This window comes from Theropithecus gelada, chromosome 4, assembly GCF_003255815.1.
Source record: "Theropithecus gelada isolate Dixy chromosome 4, Tgel_1.0, whole genome shotgun sequence".
In the NCBI taxonomy this organism is placed as follows: Eukaryota; Metazoa; Chordata; class Mammalia; order Primates; family Cercopithecidae; genus Theropithecus; species Theropithecus gelada.
The window spans coordinates 8,174,836-8,191,264 of record NC_037671.1 but is presented as its reverse complement, the minus strand read 5'-3'; the positions used below and the strand labels follow the sequence as shown (position 1 = coordinate 8,191,264).

Genomic DNA, 16,429 nt, shown 5'->3' with positions numbered 1-16,429 from the left:
AGGACAGACAACTGAAAACTAAGGCTTTTCAATTTCTGTAGTTACACAAGAAATCAGTCAAAAAATATGGAGGCACACCTATACACAAGCTGTCATTAAGTATGGATGATTCACTAAGGCAAAATAAGGCAAGCAAGGATGACTATACTGGTCTCATTGAGCTAAATGTTAGTGACCTCAACATAAAACGTCTATGACATCCTCAGCCATGAGAAACATCACAAGACTCACCTCATGTTTGGAGAAGAGCCGCACGGCCTCCAGCTGGTGGAAAATAGGGTAGTGCTGGGAGTCGATCTGGTCACGCCTGTAGACATCACCCACCACCAGGAAGGCATCTAGCCCCGCGTGCAGCAAGTCCCACTGGTGTGCAGACGTGTGCGCTCTCAGCATGTGAGTCCGATTCAGGTAATAGTTGTCCCCCTTCTTCCTGCTGGGGTGGTCGGCTGGGATGAGCAGGCTGTCAAAGTTCTGCCAGGTCGTGACCACTGGAGAAAGGCTGTCGTAGACCGAGAACAACGGGGTCCCGAAGCGGCCCACGTACTGCTCGTAGAAGTGCTCCTTCACCCTCTCCTTGATCAGCCACAGAGGGTGGTGCTGCTGGTTGTGCAGGTTCCTGCCAACTCTGGTGAGGACCTTCCGGGTGAGGTTGCTGTATTCGTCCTGAGGGTAGGATGTGCCCAGCAGCTCCACCACACTGCCTGGAGCTCTCTGGGCAGCACACTCTGCTGCAGCAGGTCTCGATCCCCAGGCCTGGTGCTGATGGCCCCTGGAGATGTGACTGGCCTTGCTCACCAGGTAGACATAGGCATGGGCACCTCTCCTGAGAGCTGAGCCCATCATTGTAGAAACTTCTCACGGGTTCTGGAAAGAGCACACAGGCAAAGCACAAGTCAGGTGTCACTCTGTGGAAAGCAAGTCTGTTCTTTGTGTCTCCCACCAGCTGCCTCTTGTCATACTGGCATGTCTCCCCCACTATGACCTCCACACAGCTGAAAGAGCCAATTAAAGAAACCTAACAGATGCGTGATACTTAATGCACTAAATCAGAAGGTTCTTGGAAGTCACTTTTAGATCCCTAATCTCTAGTTGTCCTTCCTTTGTCATTCAGATCCTTGGCTTTGTACAAAACCTCATTTATTATGTTATCATGTCCTGAACTTGTGATGTGGAAAAAAACTTTAAATGTGACAACCTGTACATTATAGAGCCAAAAACCTTTAGAGGGATCCCCTAAAATACAGCATTTAATTGGACCCTACTATGGGTCCCACTAATAAAGGAAGCAAATGATTCGATAGAGGCCTCTGAAGGAGAGTGGAAGAGAAGAGATTAGAAGAGCCATCCTTCACATTTCTACCAATCATTAGAAGTTCTCTTTATCTCTGACATAGCATAACTTCTGGATTACTTCACTAGATCACAAAGGGATACTACTAATTTTTTTAAAAAGTTTTAAATAAAATACACCACTTTAGATGGTGGTTAACTTTAATATTTTAAAAATAAAATAGAAAATCTAAGGAAATGTTATACAAAGTGGTAGCCTATATCAATGGACAGCTGTAAACGCAAGTCTTCTCCCATCTGGTCACTTAAACTTCATACCTTTGTGGCGCCTTCTCAATTACACCTTTGGCAAAACAGCAGATTTCTACTACACACCCACAATTAACCAGAAACAGGACTAAACTTGTTGGGGGAGAGGAACAGAGCAGCCGGAAGACAGAGCACTGACCTAGATTTTTAAGTAACTAAAATGCCTAGAATTTAATAAAATCACCAAACTTTACAGCTGAAAGTCACCTCAGCTGTCATCTAGTATAGGCGGTTCAAGTCACGGATGAGGTAAGAAAGACCTAAGTGTAACAGCGAAACTCTAAGCTAGTGGAAGAGTTCAATAAGACAACCGCAAAGGGCTGTGGACCACTCACACGGTGTCTTCTTCCCACTCCCACAGAAGCCCGTGACGAACTCACTCAGGGATCCCAATAAGGAGAGTCTTGAGATGTCACTTCCCAATGTTCACAAATAATTTATGTTCACAAACTTCAATTATAAAAATCCATCTTCTAAAATGTGGAATTCTTCCCTACTGGGCTACTTTAAAGCATACAACTACGTGGCTGTTTTACTGCAAGGGCCGTGCAATTATACCAAGAAAATATGTAACTTCATGATATGAAGCTGCATTAGGAGAGAATTATATTGTTCCAAGTCACTATCAAAGGCACAGTCTGTCCCTGGACAACACAATCCACCTGACTCCAAATTAGAACTGAGGATATCTAGCTTCAAGTTGAAGGGCTGTGCTTGCGTGTGATTGCTTCTTAGAAGCCGTGCACAGCACCTTTGTCTGAGACTGTCATCACTTGAGACATTTTCAAAGACACCCAGGAACTCTCTGGTTTTATTCACTTATGGCATTATTTTGTCAGAGTTGTTGCAAAAGGGCTTTTGGCTGAGCTTCAACTGAAATGTCTTCCCATCTAGTGTTCAGTGACTTGTCACTGCAGTGGATATGAATTTTAAATATGCATATGCAGCCTTACACGTCTTAGCACAAAATGAAACCGTGAGGTTATTAGCTACCTAACTCAGCACCCTCGCCAAAACACAGGAAAACCGTTCTTCCTTCCAAAGGCATATGCTGTTAGACAAAGTTCAGAATTGTTCTGGGAAAGGTGCTTCTGATGCAGTTACTTGTGCGCTGCTGTCGATGCTTTTCCTTCCCAGTTTCCTGCTCTTCACACATCCAAACCCACACTTAGGTTCCATTCCCAGGGATGCGCCCCAGCCTCGTGTCCCTTCCTTGCTCTCCTCACACAGTCCCCAGCTTCCCGATGAAAGTTTGAGGTTCTTGCCCTCGTTTTCAGGCCTTCTATCTATCTGCTCAGCCCTGCTTACATTCTTCACTGTCATTCACCCCACCCAGAAAAGTATTTGTCCTCTATTACCATCTCTAACAGAGGGAAAGGGATGACTAGGAGAGCCTTCCCACTTCTATCTGAGAAGTGACTTCCTTTCCTCCCACCTCTATCAAATTTCTCTATAAGAAATATATCATCTGGAAATACATAAGAGACCCAGGAGGATAAGACCAACAACGTTCATACTTCTATTAACACACTGTTCTTCCATTTGATCCTTCAACAGTTCTGTGATGTAGGTATTGTACATACCACTTTACCAACAAAGAATATAAAGCTCAAAAAGATCACGTAACTAGCATAAATTCATATGCCTAGCTAGCCATGAGACACAGTTCAGAATTTCTTGGCAATTCAAATATAGCTGACCCTCAAACAACATGGATTGAACTGTGAGGATCCACTTACACGCAGATTCTTTTCAATAACAGTTACACTGAGTGCGACTGCCCCTCCTGCCTCCCCTGCCACCTCCTCTATCTCTTCTACCTCTGCCAGCCCTGAGGAGGCAAGACCAATCCCTCCTCTCCCTCCTCAGCCTACTCAACGTGAAGATAAGAATGAAGATCTTCAGGATGATCTACTTCCACTTAATAAATAGTAAATATATTTTCTCTCCTCATGATTTTCTTAATACCATTTTCTTTTCTCTAGTTTATTGTAAAAATACAGTATATAATGCCTGTAACATATAAAATATGTGTTAATCAACTGTTTATGTTATCAGTAAAGCCTCCAGTTAACAATTAGTAGTTAAGTTTGGGGGAAGTCAAAGGTATACAGGAATTTTCAACTGACTGAGGGAGGGTAATCAGTGCCCCCAAAGCCCCCATGTTGTCCAGGGGTCAAGTGCATTTCTCAGTAGGGTGTGGTGGCTCACACCTATGATCCTAACACTCCGGAAAGCCAAGGCGAAAGGATCACTTAAGCCCAAGAGTTCGAGAGCAGCCTGGGCAACATGGCAAGACCCTGTCTCTAGAGAAAAAAAAAATTCTTTAATAAATTAGCCGGGTATGGTGGCACACACCTGCAGTCCCAGCCACTGGGGAGCTAAGGCAGGAGGACTGCATGAACCCAGGAGTTCAGGCTTCAGTGAACCAGGATCGCACCACTGCACTCCAGCTTGGGTGACAGAGTGAGACCCTGCCTGACCAAAAAAAAAAAAAAAAAGTATTATTTCTCAATCAAACGTCCAAGATTAAGTTCAAATGATATCTCCGCAATGACCTCCCTTAACTTCTATTTTATCTAATTGAGATTATATATCAATGTGTTTTTAAATACATAAATGCATGAATAAGTAAATCCAATAAAACACATTAGTTTAGATGGCAAAAATGAAATAAGTATTTAACTACAGACCTAAGGGCCAAATCTGCCCACAGTCGTCTGTTTGGGCTTTTTTTTTTTTTTTTTGGCTTTGGCTTTTTTTTGTTTTTGAGACAGGGTCTCACTCTGTCACCCAGACTGGAGTGCGGTGGGATGATCATGGCTTACTGGAGCATCGACCTCCCAGACTCACGTGATCCTCCTGTCTCAGGCTCCAGTGGCTCCCTGCCCCAGAGATAGCTAGGATTACAGGTCCAAGCCACTACACCCGGCTAACTTTTGTATTTTTTGTAGAGATGAGGTTTCGCCATGTTGCCCAGGCTGGTCTCAAACTCCCGGCTCAAGTGAGCTGCCCACCTCAGCCTCCCAAAGTGCTGGGATTACAAGCATAAGCCATTGTGCCTTGCCCATAGTCTGTTTTTGCAAATAAAGCTTGTTGGAACACAGCAACAGCCATTTGTTGATTTATCATCTGCAGTGGCTTTCTTGCTATCAAGGTAAGATTGAATAGCTGCTACAGAGACTGTGTGGCCCACAAAGCCCAAATACTCACTATCTGGTCTGTTATAGAAAGAGTTTGCTGAGCCCTGTTTTAGCTTAACCTACTGAAAAATTTTTCACATTATTAATAAAATCTTCCTACTCACAAATATATGTAGATTATAAAGTCACAAAAAAGGAGCAAGAATACAAATGTGGACATGAAGTATGTTAGCACTGGTACAAAAGAAACAATCAGACCAACTATAAGAAGAGAAAACACAGTATAATGGGCAACAGGCCAGACTTCGCAGAGATGCCAATGTTGGTTTGATCCTAAGTTGACCTCTTAGCTGCGGTGTATCATCCTTAAAAACATTATTTAACCTTTCTGGCCCTCAAGGTCCTCATCTGTAAAACAGAGAAAAATAATACCTACCTCATAATGAAAAGATTACACTAGATTGTGTTCATCAGCTAATTAACTCATTGCTCAGTGTTTAACAGATAAGATGAGCTGAATTCAGAGTTAAAAGTGACCCAGAGATTTCAAGAGATCAGGTAATGGATGAACTAATAAAGTCATTCACTGATACAGAGAACTCAGAATGGGTTTTCGTTGTTTGTCCAGATCATCTTTTGTAGAGGGAAACAGATTTGGACAAACGGAAGTTCAGTATGAATGAGATAGCCACATTACAATTTCTGTAATATTATAGTTTGGAAAGGAGGTAAGACATTAGTCCTGGAAATGTAGACCTTGGAGGTAATTTGCATAGATGGAAGAGTTAATATCACAAGCATATATAAGAATCCACGGGAGGCTAAGAGCAAGATAGAAGTGGGCAAAAGATAGAAGAATACTTGGAACTTAGCACATTGAAGGGAAGGGGATGTAAGGAGTAAGACAGAGGGGACATAAAGGGTGCCACAGCACAGAAGTCAGGGGAAAAGACATCTAGAAGGAAACAGGGGCCTTTTCTGAACCCAAATACCACTCAATGTGCAAGTTTAGCGTGCCGTATTATTACTACCTGCTGTTGTCTGTATTCCTACTAGACTGTGTGGTTCTTGAGAGAAGAACACACAGTCACACATATATATATACACATACTCTTTCTCCCCTCTCTGTCTCTCATATTTATCACTGTATGCCCGGAATCCAGCACCACATCTGACGCTGGGTGGAAGACGCTAGAAGAACAGAATAGGAAGAAAAAGAAAAGAATGGAAGGAAATTGGTCAGCAAGGTCACACAAAACAAAGAAGCCCGCCGCTTTGGTAGGGGCAGTAAATAACTATTTAAAAACTCAATAGAGTGAAGAGACAACTCACAGAATGGGAAAAAGTATTTACAAGCCATATATCCGGGAAAAAGTCAATGTCCAAAATATATAAGGAACTCATGCAACTCAACAGCAAGAAAGCAAATAACTTAAAAATGGGCAAACGGGCCGGGCGCAGTGGCTCACGCCTGTAACCCCAGCACTTTGGAAGGCCAAGGTGGGCGGATCACAAGGGCAGGAGATCGAGACCATCCTGGCTAACACGGTATTTTCTCTACTAAAAATACAAAAAATTACTCGGGCGCGGTGGCGGGCGCCTGTAGTCTCAGCTACTCGGGAGGCTGAGGCAGGAGAATGGCGGGAACCCGGGAGGCGGAGCTTGCAGTGAACCGAGATCGCGCCACTGCACTCCAGCCTGGGCGACAGAGAGAGACTCCGTCTCAACAAAAAAAAAAAAAAAGAAAAAAGAAAAGAAGAGGGGCAAAGGATCTGAATAAACATTTCTCAAAAGAAGACATATAAATGGTCAACAGGTATGTGAAAAAAATCCTCAAAATCACTAGTCATCAGAGAAATGCAAATCAAAAGCACAATGAGATACCACTTCACACCTGTTTAGAATGACTATTACCAAAAAGAGAAATGGTAAGTGTAGGTGGGGATGTGGAGAAAAAGGAACCATTGTACACTGTTGGTGGGAATTTAGATGAGTATAACCACATATGGGAAATAGTATGGAGGTTCAAAAAAATTAAAAAATAGAACTGTTACTATATGATCCAGCAATACCACTTCTGCGTATATAACATAGGAAATGAAATCTGTATGTCACCTTGTTCACTGCACCCCCTTGTTCACTGCAGCATTATTCACAATGGCCAAGATATGGGATCAACCTAACTGTCCATCAACAGATGAGTGCATAAAGAAAATGTGATGTATGTACACAACAGAATATCATTCAGCCTTTAGAAGTAAATCCTGTGATTTGTGACAACAAGGATGAACTAGGAGAACTCTCGCTCTCTCTCTCTGAATCTTACTTTCCCTATATTTCTCAACGTGAAAATAACATATACCTTGCAATGGCAGTAAGAGTATTAAATAACAATGAAGGTAAAAAACATAACACAGTATCTTGAAGGAATATAACAGGTCCTCACTAAATGGCAGTTATTATCAGTATTATTATTATTTCTATCATTACTATTGGGATACAGCTGCCCGGAATGTCCAAACAGTGGGCATGGTGGTCAAGTCCACTTCTCTACAAGACTGCTCTAAGAAGTAACATTTCAAAAGGTATCTGAAGCATCTGTTACATGGTCATGGATCACATTTGAATTCTTTCGCTTGTTTTTCATTTTGGACACATGTAGAATGCTGTAAGCTTTCTTTATCACTATAAAGCGGCACAGTGACAACAACTAGTAAAATACTGAATAAATGTTTATTGTTAGAATGAATGAGTTTTATAATGGTTTCAACAGTCCTTTCAACCTCCCTCATTCTTCTGTGTAAAGAAAACATTAAGCAGCATGCAAATTGTATTGGACTGATCATTTCCCTAAAGCATTATTAGCTTAAGGGAAATAGCCAATGGTGAGCAAGCATAACCCATATACGGTCACCACCATACAAAAGTGTGCAAGCACAATCCATAACCACCAGATGCAATACTCACACAATTTCTATCAAGAAAAAACGAAGCTTGGTTCAGTCAACACAGTTACACATTTTATTCTACTAAATAGCGGTGGGAAAATGGCCAAATTCCATTCACTTTTACTGATAGAAAGGCAAGTCAAGAGAATGCTTTGGTTCCTGCTGACTAGTATGAACAAAAAGAGAAGGGCTATAAGCAGGCCATTTCCTGTATTACTCACGAGGGTGTTATTGGCGCAACATTTCTAGAAAGCGATTCAGCACTATCAAGAGACTTAAAACTGTTCATACCCTTTGACAGGGTAATTACCCTTCTAGGAACTTATCACAAGGAAATAATGTAAATGAAGACAGAAATTAAACACAAAGAGGTTTCATTACAGTATTATTTATAATAGAAAAAAATAAATACATCACATAAATGTCCCACAACAAGGGAATGATTAAGCAAATTACCGGAGAACCATAAAATAAAATATTATGCAGTCATTAAATATAATGGTTGCAAAGAGTTTTGATGATATAACTATATAAAGTGATAAATAGGATATAAAATTATATGTATGGTATGATCTTAACTCTATAAATATATATCTACCTATAAACACATGCATATGATATTTAGAAACCATGAGAAGAACTAGCCAGAAGATTTCATAGCAATTATCCCTGGTACTTATTTTCTATTTTATGTATTAATATTTCCAAATATTCTAAATAGACATTCATTCTATTTTAAATTAAACTTTAAAACCATTGTCCTATCTGACCGAGTTTCAACTGTGCTCTTAGTTGGTTCAGGTAATATAAGCATTCTCTAGCCTGATCTTGTCTGTTTTGCTAAAAATGTCTTGAATACTGGCATGAATTTTTCTAAATTCAGAACATTCTCCTTCTACTAACATAACATGATAAATTTTAAACTGTACAAGCTCAGCTCCTGATCCCGGTTACCCTATCCAGACCTTCTTTCTGAGAGGGAGGATAAAAATTTTTTAAAGTTCACATGCAAATGAAATCAATTATCAGGGACAAGGTCACACATTGTCTAGATATCTACCTTGGAGAATACTTGGGGGTTATTCTTAGAGGGACTTTGTGTAATACGCAAATAATAAAATCACCAGGAAGCCAGCTTGGATGTGTAGAAGAACAGAACATGCTGGGTCTACAAATTCTGGAACTAACTGGGCACTGGGGAAACCTATCTCCCATTAGCTTTGTTGAAATCATTATAAATAAGCTGGATATTTAAAATGGAAATACATTTTTCATGCCAAATGACCCAGGCAGTACTTACCTGCAGACATGTGTACCTCTCCCACTAGAAAATAAGACTTTGAGGGCAGGAGCTATTCATTTGATTGTTTCTATAAGATGGTCAGGCACAGGAAGTAAGTGCCCAAAGAAAGTGCTTCTTCCATGAATGAATGAATGAAAAAAAATGAATGAATGGCTCTCATACCACACTGCTACAATTGTTTCCAGTGAGCTTAAGAAAAGCGAGTTGCATAGTACCATTCAACCAATATAAGGCCAAATGAACAGTGCATTTTAAAATCATTAATTTGAAGTAACACGAAATGCCTAGGAGAAAATGTTACTATACAGTTGTAATGAGAGCATCTCACACCCTTTTCTTGAGTTTCATCCATTTAGACTCAAATATTAATTTTCAGAGAATTTGGTGTACCTAATTCTAGAAATGACTGCAGACCCTGATACAATGACACTGCTTCTAGACTGGGCACTTTAACAGCCTTGAAGAAGCAGATAACCTCTTTTCTGTGATGGTTCATCAGGGCATGTTTTTCTGATTGATTCTGGAGCTAGTAAGTGACAAAAGAGGAGCCCTCAAGGGAGGAAGATGCAGCTCCCTCACACGAGAGTGTCTACAGTTCAGAACCCCAGCAGCCCCTTACCATTCACAAATGCGCTTGGCTTCCATGGATAAATATAAGTATTTTTAGGTCAAATGACTATTTACTTATCTATCATTGGTCTCAACAATGTATTTAAGGCATGGTTTATAACCATCAGCAAGAGCTTGGCACTGGATTTCACTGCCCGGGGCACATGGCTTCCATGGGTTGGCAAAGGCCCAACACAATATTAATGAGTATGCCATTTGTCAAGACAATTATGCAAGCACTTGGCAACTGCACAAGGAGGGCAAGCCTTAAGAGAGACAGTGCCAGGGCATACAGATCAGACAGCCCAAGAAATCCTTTGACATTTCAGTCTTTTTTGTAATAGCTATCTTTTGTGCAGACAATGTCTTTTTAAAAAATTAAGTCTAATGGGGAAAAAAAGTAGTGAGGGAAGCAATTCTAAAACAATTATTATCTCAATATACAATGCCATCTTCCCCATTAAGAAGAGATATCTTGGCCAGGCACAATGCCTCAAGCCTGTAATGCCAGCACTTTGGGAGGCCTAGGTGGGTGGATCACCTTGAGGTTAGGAGTTTGAGAACAGCCTGGCCAACAGGGCAAAACCCCGCCTGTACTAAAAATATAAAAATGAGCCAGGCACAGTCGCACGCACCTGTAATTCCAGCTACTGGGGAGGCTGAGGCAGAAGAATAGCTTGAACCCGGAAGGCAGAGGTTGCAGTGAACCGAGATTGCGCCACTGCACTCCAGCCTGGGTGACAGAGCAAGCCTCCATCTCAAAAAAAAAAAAAAAAAAAGAAAGAAAGAAAGATATATTTTCATCACTGTAATTCAGTTGAGAAATGACTATCAATACTATTCTTTGCTAATAAATGCCATATGTTCAAGAATGAGAGATTTGAAGGTGTTCTGTCGCACTGGAAACTTCTATACTCGTGAGAAACATATCTTGTGACAAAAACAAATGGAAAAATACAACTTTTAAAAGTTTTTTTTTTTTTAGACACAAATCATAGTACTTAGTTCCAAAAGAAATCTGTTTTGCTATCCTAAGTCAAAAGGTTAAAATCTGTAATTAAATGAATACATAAGAGAATGACTATAGACCAAAGACACTACAAAATTAATCTGAAGATAAGCATCTAAAGATGTCATTGTATTTGGAATTGTAGTGATTCCCAATCCTTCTTTTGCTATTGTTTTTAACTTTTAAAAATATATTCAGTTAAAATTAAGTTCACGTTACCAATATCCACTTGTACAAATGCTTTCTGAAACATAGCAGGGAAAAAAATTCCTCTCAATAAATAGAAAAAGCACAATACATACTCTCGCTTTCTCTCTCTCTCACACACAAAAATATCTAAATCACCCCTCATGTTTTTTAGCAACTCAACAAAATCATTTATTTTTGTTTTTAAAAAATGGTATTAACCAAACTATAGTTCTACATATTCCATATTTCAGGAATGTTGGCATAATTAATTATCCATGATATTCAGCATTTAAAAGAATTTTATAATAATCTTACTATGTACATATATATAACAGTTTTACAATTAAAAATATTCAGCTAATGAAAAAGAATCAAGTTTTCCCCCACAAATAATTTAGCAAGCAGAACAGTTATGGCAAGTAAAATTAAAGTTTCTTTTAAATCAACTCTCTAAACTGCATATTAAAAACTATTTTAAGCAATTGAAAACATTACTGTGCTACAGAAGAAATAGCCTCCAGGTTAAAAATTCTTCTCTCCTAAATATTCTAAATCAACTGATTATTTATAAGATTCTCTAAATGAAGTCAATGCATATAAACTCCTTGCTCTTGACTGTAGTGCAGCAATTACACAAAGGTTTCGTCAGTCTTCACACTCACAATTAGTAAGTAGAGTCTAACAGCCTGAAATATTTCTCTACCTACAAATGGTAAAGGAGCATCATCTTCTCTCTGAAGCCTTTTATTACTTCTTTCTTTTAATTCTCATAACACCACTATGACAGACAAACATTAATCTGTGAAAATCATGCCAACTGACCAAAAGTACTTAAGTGGCAGCACCAGGATTCAAACCAGGTTCACCTGACTCCTACCTGGTTCCAGTCCACCCCTGCTATTTCCATTGCCTGCCCTCTCCTAAGGAATATTAGCCTACCTTGCATTTTTCAATAGATGTAGTCCTAGTAAGTTCTTGATAAAATTTATTTTTAAGTCAAAACACATCTTCCCACTAACATGATCTATAATTCCAGAAATGTTTTACTTCTATGCAAACCATAATTTATCCTATATGCTCTCCTCGGGGAGAACTGAGCCATCTCTTCTCTCTTCCCAATTGTCTTCTGTACACACTTCATTTGTGGCACACAAAACACTCACTAAACTTACCAGTTAGGATGCTAGTCCATCTGTCAGATCTTAAGCAACTTGAGGACAGGGACAGTATGTCCTCAAGTTGCTTGAGACAATGTTTTGGACAATATGTCTGTCTTTAAAACGAATGTTTTGCCAAATCAAATGGAGTAAACCCATTATGAACATTTATGTTATAAATTTCCAAATCATTGTTTAGCTAAGAAAAGATACCATTTATTTACCTCACAGTGACATTTCCAAAGCTCCATTTTCTCTCCATAGTGGATCTAGTGACAAAGTAGTTGAAAAACTAAAGCACAGCACTGAAGTTCATTTAGCAAGTCCTTCGAAAAGACGGACATCAAACAACTTTTTATTTTATAATTCAGAGTAGGCTGTTCTATGCATGGTAAGTCATATCCTGAACATAGTGGCAAGACTGCTAGAAGAGTAGAATTCAGGCCTACATATCAGAGTTCCATTAACCCCAAACAGCCCCATCATACTGTGCTCTCTGCTAAAATTCCCGTTTAAAAAATATATATATATATATATATATATATATATATATATACACACACACACACACACACACAGCCCTCCACTTCTCTATAACCTTTGTAGGTCTGTTGTAAGGATTAGCAATACGTGAAATCATTTAGTTGAAACTGCAAAGCATATAAGAAATAATACATATGCCATCCATTCTTCTTATCTGCAGCATAGTCTATAAAGTTGCTATGACCACTGAATTAGCAAACAGTGAAGCGTTGCTCCAAGGGGAAATATACAGTTGGTTTCCTGCGAGCCTCTGGTCACGTTTTTGTCAACTAATCAATACATAATCTTGTCTTATGTGTGTTTCTGTTTAAAACATTTAATACATATTATTGACTCATTAACATTGCACTCACAGCCAATAGCATTATAACTCATACCTAAATGAAGCTCTTAACATACATGTTTTCTCTGTAAGGCATATCACAGCCTTCCTGTACTTAGAGACACTATACAGCACTTCGGTCAGGTCTATCTGTCTAATCTATCTAATCTATCTATCTATCATTTGACAGAGTCTCGTTCTGTCGCCCAAGCTGGAGTACAATGGCACGATCTCAGCTCACTGCAACCCTCTACCTCCCAGGTTCAAGCGATTCTTGTGCCTCACCCTCCTGAGTAGCCGGGACTACAGGCGTGCACCACCACACCCGGCTAACTTTTTGTATTCTTAGTAGAGGTGAGGTTTCACACATTGGCCAGGCTGGTCTCGAATTCCTGGCCTCAAGTGATCCTCCCACCTCGGCCTCCCAAACTGCTACAATTATAGGCATAAGCCACAGCGCCCGGCCCAGTCTCACCACTTTTAAACAGCAAAATCACAATAAACAGCACAGGCCGGGCGCGGTGGCTCAAGCCTGTAATCCCAGCACTTTGGGAGGCCGAGGCGGGTGGATCACGAGGTCAGGAGATCGAGACTATCCTGGCTAACATGGTGAAACCCCGTCTCTACTAAAAATACAAAAAAACTAGCCGGGCGTGGTGGCGGGCGCCTGTAGTCTCAGCTACTTGGGAGGCTGAGGCGGGAGAATGGCGTGAACCCGGGAGGCGGAGCTTGCAGTGAGCCGAGATCACGCCACTGCACTCCAGCCTGGGAGCACAGCGAGACTCCGTCTCAAAAAAAAAAAAAAAATAAAAAATAAACAGCACAAAAAAGTGTGAAATGTGACACTATATAGACCATGAAAAGGACACTTGTTTACACTTGTTTGAGAGCTGAACAAGGCAGAACATCACCATGTTCGACCTCAGCTGGGAATGTGTGCATCAGGCAAGTCAGATTTATTCCCCCTGTTGTGCACATCTCTGCAAATGCCCATGAAAGCGCCTCAAGTGCTGATTTTGAGGTTACATACTGATTTTAGAGAGCAGGCAAATTCACAAGCACGGAATTCATGAATAATACTGGATTGAGTGTATATCAAGAAATTGATAATAGTAGGTGTCTCCAAGGAAGACAATGATGTGGCTGGGAGAGAGCAGGGAAAGAAATTTATGTTTTACCATATGACCTTCTAACTTTTTGCATGTTATACTGTGTGTGTGCATGTGTGTCCGTGTGTGTGTGTGTGTGTGTGTGTGTATGAATATTATGACCACTGCTCAGAAAACAGCATTAAAAATCTAAAAAGGCTGGGCACAGTGGCTCACGCCTGTAATCCCAGCACTTTGGGAGGCAAAGGCGGGTGAATCACAAGTTCAGGAGATCAAGACCAGCCTGGCCAGCATGGTGAAACTCCATCTTTACTAAAAATACAAAAAAATTAGCCGGGCATGGTGGCACGCACCTGTCATCCCAGCTACTCAGGAGGCTGAGGCAGGAGAACTGCTTGAACCCAGCAGGCGGAGGTTCCAGTGAGTTGAGATCATGCCTGGGTGACACAGTGAGACTCTGTCTCAAAAAAAAAAAAAAACTTAAAAAAAGTAAAATTATCCTTTGGGTTCAAACAGGAAAGGGAAGCAAAATAAAATAAAAAATATGAAAATAGAAGTAAATTCAAAAATGGAAAAATCACATATATTTACAGTCTCTCTAAATTGAGGAAACCGAGGGCAGATTCCCATGGTGGGGGAATCACACGGAGAATTATTTAAAGGCAAAGAATCCCATGACTCTCAATTCACACCAAAGGAGGTGGGAGCCACAGGAAGTAGGATACAAAATGAAAATATTTTAAAAATAATTACGTAGTAAGGACTAAGCTTTACATACACGTTATTTTTCCCAGGAAATTTAAACTTCTTATTTTAAATAACACTTAAAATAATTTTGAATACAACAGTAGTTCTCAAAGTATAGTCCTAAGACCAGCAACATCGACATCACCAGAGAAGATGTTAGATTCTCAAGCCCTACCCTAGACCCAAAAAATAGGAACTTTGGGGCAGGACACATCCGTCTGTACCCTAATAACCCTTTAGGGTGATTCTCATGCCAGCTACGGCTTGAAAACCGCTAGCATAGAAATCCACTGAAATGTTACTGTACTATTAAACAGAGGGTATAAATATATTCTAAGCTTTTTGCAATGACCATAGTAATTCTTTAGGAAAATCTGCATTCTGTGCAATAGAATAGTTGTTAGTGTTTTCATTTTTACCCCTTTGATTTCAGCTGGTCAGCAGATCCTCTACTGCTATTATAATAATAGTACTCAGCTCCTCCATCCTCTCTGAGTCTAAGAGGCTTTCATGCTGTTGTAAGCTATCTGGGAAGCAAAATAATTAAGCTCATGAGAACTGAATGTTAAGTAGTTTCAATGAAATTGGGTAAAGACCTAGAGAATATGGTGTCTGGTTTTAGTGTAAGAGGATTGAAATGGCCATGTTTTATCCTTAGAGGCTTTGAATTCTCAGTCCTGGGCTATGCTCCAGAGGATGACATGGAGAGAAAACTAATCTCTAGATGAGATGGAGATATTAACATAGTAAGATTAGAAAAAAACATTAAAAAAAGATTTTATCACTTAGACCAGAATATATGTCTGTGACCACTGTTACAAGAAATCACTTAAAAAAAACCACACACACACACAAACATTACAATTTAAACACAGGTAAAAAATCTGAAGACATACAAATGGCCAACAGATGTATGAAAAACTGTTCAACATCATAAATCATCAGGGAAATGCAAATCAAAACCACAATGAGACATCATGAGACATCACCTTGCCCCGGTTAGAATGGCTACAAAAAATAAATCCCGGCAAGGATGCAGAGGAAGAGGAATGCTTACACACTGTTGGTGGGAATGCAAATTAGTACAGCCACTATGGCAAACAGTATGGGGCTTCCTCGAAAAACTAAAAATAGGACTTCTATATGATCCAGCAGTCCCACTATGGAGTATGCACCCAGAAGAAATGAAATCAGTGTGTCAAAGACATATCTGCACTCCCATGTTTGTTGCAGCACTACTCACAATAGCCAAGAAATGGAATCGACCCAAGTATCTATCAACAGATAAGTGAATAAGGAAAATGTGGTATATATACACAATGGAATACTGTTCAGCCGTAAAAAATAATTAAATTGTCATTTACAGCAACATAGATGAATCTATAGCACATTATGTTAAACGAAATGAGTCAGACACAGAAACACAAAAATCACAGGATCTCACTCATGCAGGAGCTAAAGAAGGTGATTTCACAGAAGTCAAGAGTAGAACAGTGGATAGCAGAGGCTGTAGAAGGGAAATGCGTAGAAGGGAAATGTGACCCATGTACAGGGTCACAGACAGGAAAAGTAAGTTCTGGTGTGCAGAAGTTCTGTGCAGAAGGGTGATTATAGTTAACAATATTCTACGGTATGATTTCCAAATATCTAGAAGAAGGGATTTTGACTGTTTTCACTACAAAGAACGAATGAATGTGTGAGATGACAGAAGTGTTAAATACTCTCATTTAATCATTACACAATGTATATGT

At 39.9% G+C, this 16,429-nt stretch overlaps 1 protein-coding gene across 3 annotated transcripts in view; it reads right to left on the bottom strand.

Moving 5' to 3' along the window:
• The window catches only part of FARS2 (phenylalanyl-tRNA synthetase 2, mitochondrial), a 521,140-nt gene that overhangs the window by 399,249 nt on the left and 105,462 nt on the right, over positions 1-16,429 (bottom strand). For all 3 annotated transcript variants that reach the window (XM_025382275.1, XM_025382276.1, XM_025382274.1), the window contains one exon: positions 232-864. In XM_025382275.1, the coding sequence (XP_025238060.1) occupies positions 232-843 (612 nt within the window). In that variant the 5' untranslated portion in view covers positions 844-864. The remainder of the gene's footprint in view (positions 1-231; positions 865-16,429) is intronic.